General features: G+C 44.6%; 1 protein-coding gene across 1 annotated transcript; it reads right to left on the reverse strand.

Moving 5' to 3' along the window:
* Positions 1-303: 303 nt before the first annotated feature.
* Positions 304-2478, reverse strand: LOC148026590 (uncharacterized). The gene has a single exon (XM_087690483.1). It carries the CDS (start codon positions 2292-2294, stop codon positions 798-800), a length of 1497 nt encoding a protein of 498 aa, XP_087546609.1. The 5' UTR covers positions 2295-2478; the 3' UTR covers positions 304-797.
* Between the last annotated feature and the right edge of the window lie 3753 nt (positions 2479-6231).

Genomic DNA, 6231 nt, shown 5'->3' on the forward strand with positions numbered 1-6231 from the left:
GCATTGCTATTTATATGGTCCTATTTCATCATAACTTTGAGTACTTAACAATCATATCACAAGGCAAGGATAACTTTCTTGATATAAACAATGCAAGACTATCTTGGCTTGTGCACACGAAACTTGAATCATGTCATTTTGTCAATTCAAAAAGAATTCATATCCAAAACTTCAAAATGGGTGAGAAAATGCATGTCTATGTTCAGTTGTAAAACAATGTGTTCCTATAAACTTTCAGCTATTTTAATCTACACATGGACTAGGGGTTATTAGTCCAGAAACAAACTCAACTAGTTCAACCTAAACTGCATCCTTATTACTTAAATGCTTTCCAATGTGTGATAGTGTCATCAAAGATATGATAAGAGTGTTCCATATGGTTATTATAAATATTTTCTATCATGTTGCTTGCAATGCTAGATCATAGACGTCTTTGGCATGTGCAATTTGAAAAGATGCTCCAACCTGCTCTTCTCTCCTCGAGGCTCACGTAAATGGTCATCTAGTCTCAATCAAGGCACATTCCAATTAACGGGACAGCTGTCCAGTGTCAACAACCAACTAGTGATCGACATCTATTTGCCATAGGACACGTCACACAATTTTATCTCAACGCATAGCGAAAGTGAGAACTAAAGCCAAAACAGTAGTTAGTAATTATATTATCGCCGAGGCAAGATAGAAGGTTCTCTTTCATCACGTTGGAGGCTGGAGCGCCAAGGTAGAGTGTCGAGACTCGTCACTCGTGTTTCTGGCATGAGCATCTTTTGCATAAATGATTATGAATGATGACGGCATCACGACGTGGCGAGTGTCATTTGATGATCCCACAAACAGCAAGTGGCGGATGAGGGCTGAACTTCATCAGAGGTTCCAGGTGATGAAGTAGGGGAGGCTGGCATAGCTGCTGTCTGGTAGCCCTCGAACTCATCCAAATCAAACAAATTAGTACAGTAGTTAACTTCTGATACTTGCAACTGGTCCTCTGACGATGGTGGCCGGCAAGAAGAAGCTACAACCATCGACGCGGAGTGGTCCGATTCAGCCAAGCCCGAGCTGAAAAAGTTCTGTCTCTTCTCCCATTCACTTCTCGCTTGCTGGATCAAATCATCCCAGCCGTCCCTGTCACCCTCGGTTAGAGGATCTCTCTCTGCCGATGCGTACTCGGAAGCATTGAACGACGGGGGCACGCTGATGGAGGACGGCGACGTGGTGGTGGAGGCAGTAGTACCTGGTTTGCATAAGCTACCATAATGTAGGTAATGAAGAGGCAGATCGACTTTCGAGAAGGCTGGGGAAATTAATGATGGTGACGACGATGATGCTGACGCCGACGATAATGGCAATGTAGGGCTTCTGTTACTAGAACGAAGATGGCTGGTACTCCTGAGGAAACTTGCGACGAGAGGAGAACAGGTATTGTAGAGGCTCAACGAGTGCAGGGATGAGGACGAAGAGGTAGATGGAGTGGACGAGCTGTGAGGTGGCGGAAGTCTGGCAAGGGTCGGGGGCTTAGAAGGTGTCGAAGAAGAAGGAGAAGAGGAAGGCGAACTGGAGGAGGACAAAGAAGAAGAAGAAGAAGAAGGCACGATGAAACTGGGCTTAATGGCGGGCATAGATGCGGGTAAAGGGGACGGAACCCTGGTAGGAGGCCTACGGTAGAATTTGGCTAGCAGTAAGGGTGCAGAAGAGGAAGACGAGGAGGCAGCAGAGGAACAGGAGGACGCAGAGAGAGGAGCCGCTTGGGGGGGAGAGAGAGAGAAGTTGGTGCGCGCGTTGTTGCCTCGGAGGGCCCTGGCCGCGTCGTCGTAAGCTCGGGCGGCCGCCTCGGCGGTGTCGAAGGTGCCGAGCCATAGGCGGCTCTTCTTGTGGACCGAGCCTTTGATCTCTGCCACCCACTTGCCCGACGGCCGCCGCCTCACCCCGATGAACCTCTTCCCGCCAGCGGGCGTATTGTCTGCGCCGCAGCACACAAGCCTCGCACTATACTGAGTAGCCCTACTACTACACCTATCCCTTATCACGGACGTCGACCTCACCCCGTCTTCATCGACGTCGACTTTGCTTGTTGGTACTCCCTCTGCTGCTCCTCCTGCCTGCTCCTCCTCTTCTTCATCGACGCCCCTCCCTGTCGCAAACCCTCCTTCCTTCCCCCCATCCGCCCTCCCGCATTCCTCCTCATCGTCCACAAGTGTCAGCACCGCAGCCCCAGAATAACCTGCCTCTTTACCCGATCCCCTCCCCTCCATTACCATACTATTATCGTAGCTGCTGCAGTTTGCCCAGAAGTCCATCCTTTCCAAGTCTTACTATCTCCTTCAGGTCCAACTGACTATTGCTACCGCTCCAGCTGCTGCTGCTGCTGCTGCTTCTCGCCTCGTCTTGCTTGTGCAGTACCATCATGCAAATCTAAATCCTTCGTGGAAACCTAGACGCAACACTGTGCAGGACAAGAGAGGGAGCCGAGGTAGCAGCTGGCATGAGGCAAAAAAGAGAAAGCGGGAACAGCCTTTCAGTATAATATTGACTGATAAAGGACCAACACGAGCGTAACAAGACGAGATAGATATAATTATTAAATGCATTGGCAACTGCGGCAAGCGGACCAGCAAAATCAGTTCAATATTGCCAAGCGTGTCATACTATAGGGCAACAATCGAATCCAAGGGCAAATCTCCTCCTGCCATTCAGGCGACGTTACAAAACCTGCTCTTTATGCCACTGGAGCCACGCCATGCGTAGGTCTCGGACCTGACCTCTCATAGATGATAGCACCTAGGCGTGAAGTTACGTGGCCACACAGACGTTCAAAAGTCTAAGGTTAACCCACCCGAAACCGGCACCAACCTGCCTCCTCTCTCTCACTTGTGGCTTTTCTTGTGTGCCCCCTCCCTAATATTGAGCCATGTTGTGAACCATAGCCAGGGCCACTCTGCCTCAGCCTACCACTCTCTCTTACTTCTTGCTTACCCTCTCCACACTGATATTGTGGCCTCACGCTTCACGCCATGTTAAAAGGCCTGGGAAATCCACCTATAAGAAATATAACGTGCATTTAAAAGATATTTAAAAATGTAATTTCTTTACATATTATAGGGCCTTAAAATGATCACTTTTATAAAAAATACAATTTGTAGATTTTTTTGAAATTGTAATTTAAAAACCCCTTTTGTAAATATAATCCTGTAAATTTTTCTAAATACAATACCCTTTCTATTGAACTCACATGGTATCTTATATGTTCTATAAGTGGACCTTGTGTTTTATGGTCAGTTGGCTGACACCACTTATTGGTATCGCTGTGAACAACCACTTGTTTCATGGCATGCTAAGCCTAGATCTTCAATTAACTGATCGAATCATTATCCTTTCTTTGCTCATACGGATGACACAATGACTTGCACCAAGGAAGGATTCCATTATATCTACAAAATGTGCCAAGTAGTATATTTTCCTTAGAGGAGAAAATGGCCATTGCTATACTTAGTGTGTCATCTGGAATGCAATGCATAGATGTCTCCAAGATTTTTTGTTGTGGGCACTCTATTGTTTCCAAGATTGTAGATGACTTTGTATGTTCCTCGGAAAAAAATGGAAGGCATTTGCTGCAATGGCCTCAAACAAAGTCCAAGCTCACTAAGGTGAAGGAGAGGTTTCAAGCTCTGTTTTCAAACTACTGCAGTGCCATTGATGCTCCTCATCTAAAGCTAGACTTGCCTTTACTTGAGAATGGTGTTGATTGGTATTACTGCTATGGATATTATAACATCATTGCGCAAGGTATTGTGGATGCTCATATGCATTTTTTGAATGTGAACATTAGGTGGCCATGATATATACACGACACTAGAGTGCTAGCAAACTCCACTTTCTTCAAGCTTTGCCACATCCAAATGAGATTTGATTGGTGTTCCTTTTGAGTTTGAGGACCTTCGAATCAAGGATTACATTGTTAGTGATGGTGGTTAACCCCTTCTTCCATGGCTAATCACACATTTCCAATGTGACAAGCTCACAGATGATTTCAGGCACAACTACAACTATATACAATTCTTCACAAGGATCGTGGTGGAGTGTGCTTTTGGAAGGCTTAAGCGATCCTAGCTCTACCTCGGAAAAACCATTTAAAACCCTGAATTGCAATTCTTGCCCAAGATTGTAAATGCATATTGTATCCTTCATAATATATTGATTGACCATGATGAGGAGGAAGTGAAAGACAATAAACATGTGGATTTTAGTGATCTACTAGTTGATAATCCCCATCTCTACCACTTTGATTGGCAATAGTTATATCCTTTTAAGCAAGGCTTCCCCAGCAACGTATTGATGAGCAGACGAGTGTAGCAATAGTTATGACCATCGGCATGACACATAGGCAGAGAGAATTTTGCAGCTGGCAGCAGTAGGCAATATATGGTAGAGGCCTAACCAAGTAAGGGGTTCAACTATTCATTCCTCTTATTGGGTTCATCTATGTATTCACCATACACCTATTGGAAGGGGTTCAACTATTCATTCGTCTTTTTGGGTTCATCTATGTGTTTGCCATATACCTGTCGCTATATGCCTATTGGATCTTTGGACCAATGCCTTTGTGAAAATGTGAGCTATTTGATCTTGTGTGCTCACATATACCAAGTCAATCTCTCCTGCAAGTACATCCTCTCTCACAATGTGGTAATGCATCTCAATGTGTTTTGTCCTAGCATGGAATATTAGGTTCCTAGCAAGTTGTATGCTGCTTATATTGTCACAGTGAATGACAACTGGACCATTCATTTCCCTGTGCATCCAAATCACCCAATAACTTTTGCAACCATACCACCTCACATACTGCCATAGCAGCACCTCTATACTCAGTCTTTGTACTCGATAAATTAATTGTAGGTTTCTTTTTGCTACTCGATATAACTTCTCCACTACTAAGGGAAAATATGAATCCACTGGTAGATCTTCAATCAAATGTGCTACTAGCCCAATTTGCATCTGTGTTTCCAAACACATGTATATCCTTACCTACCCCATAAAAAAGTCCATAATGCAAAATGAGCTTCACATACCTTGCGCAAGTATATAGATACCACTACTTCCTTATCCTCATCCTCTATCTCAATGATGGTGGCTACTCTTACATTCATAAGCAGGTCTAGCATTGGAGGATCATGCAGTGGGTGCATTGGAGGGTAGTACTTCCTGAGATGACTACCATTAAAGAAGCCTATGCTCTCTCCCTATAGATTCTCGAGCTCTACATTGCCAGTTTGACTAATGTTGCGAACCTTGAAAGATCCCAAACCTCTGAACTCCATCTTTTACTTATGGTCCTTCATAGAGCATATGAGCCCTAGGTCGCCTTGCTTGAAGTCGCATTACTTGACGTGTTTATCAAACTAGCTCTTGCGTCTCGCCTTTTCATAGACCAGTGCATGGGTTGCCAAGAGTCAAGTTTCACAGAGGTATTCTAATTCCACCCAGGGTTCCATCCATGCTTCCTTTTCATCCCATCTCTCTTGTATTGCCACTCTCAAGCTTGGAATGAAGAGCTCCACTAATAGGATTGCTTCGGTCCCATAGGTTAGCTTGAATCGTATTTTCCCTACGGCCATCTTGTAAGCTATCCTATAGGCCCATAGCACTGCCATGAGCTTATTCTCCCAATCAGTATATGCGAGGTGGAGACTACCTTAGTCAGGACATTCACTAGGATTTTATTTGTAGATTCTGTCTCCTGAATGTTACCTTGAGGGTAATATGGTAAGGATCTCCTATGGATGATCAAGAAGGCTGATGGAAAATGGTAATTAATTTATTAATGTGAAGTGTGTGCCTTTATCACTAACTAGTTTGATGGAGTAGCCAAATTGCAAGATCATCTACTCCCAAAGGAACTTAGCCATAGTCCTAGCATCATTCTTCCTAGTGGCCCAAGCTTCACCCATTTTGTGAGATAATCCGTCACCGCAATTATGTACTTTACCTCTGTTGGGACTAATTGGCGTAGTGAAGTTGATTCCCCACTTTTCAAAGGGTTGTTGTGCTATTATCGGAGTCAACTTCATCTTGTCCTTACAGATGGGGACTTTGGTTCTCTGGTACTCGTCGCAATGCTTCTCGAGCTTAGTTGCATCATAGAATAGGGTAGGCCACCAAAGCTGAGATTGTAGCACCTTGTGTGATGTAGTGTCTTTGTTGAAGTGTCCTCCAGCAATTCCACCATCATGAGCTTTA

This window comes from Lygodium microphyllum, chromosome 13 (assembly GCF_053477565.2).
Source record: "Lygodium microphyllum isolate KBCC chromosome 13, Lygodium_microphyllum_v1.1.10, whole genome shotgun sequence".
Lineage (NCBI taxonomy): Eukaryota > Viridiplantae > Streptophyta > Polypodiopsida > Schizaeales > Lygodiaceae > Lygodium > Lygodium microphyllum.

Coding starts and splice junctions, on each gene's coding strand:
- LOC148026590 (XM_087690483.1), bottom strand. CDS start 2,294: ATGGACTTCTGGGCAAACTGCAGCAGCTACGATAATAGTATGGTAATG.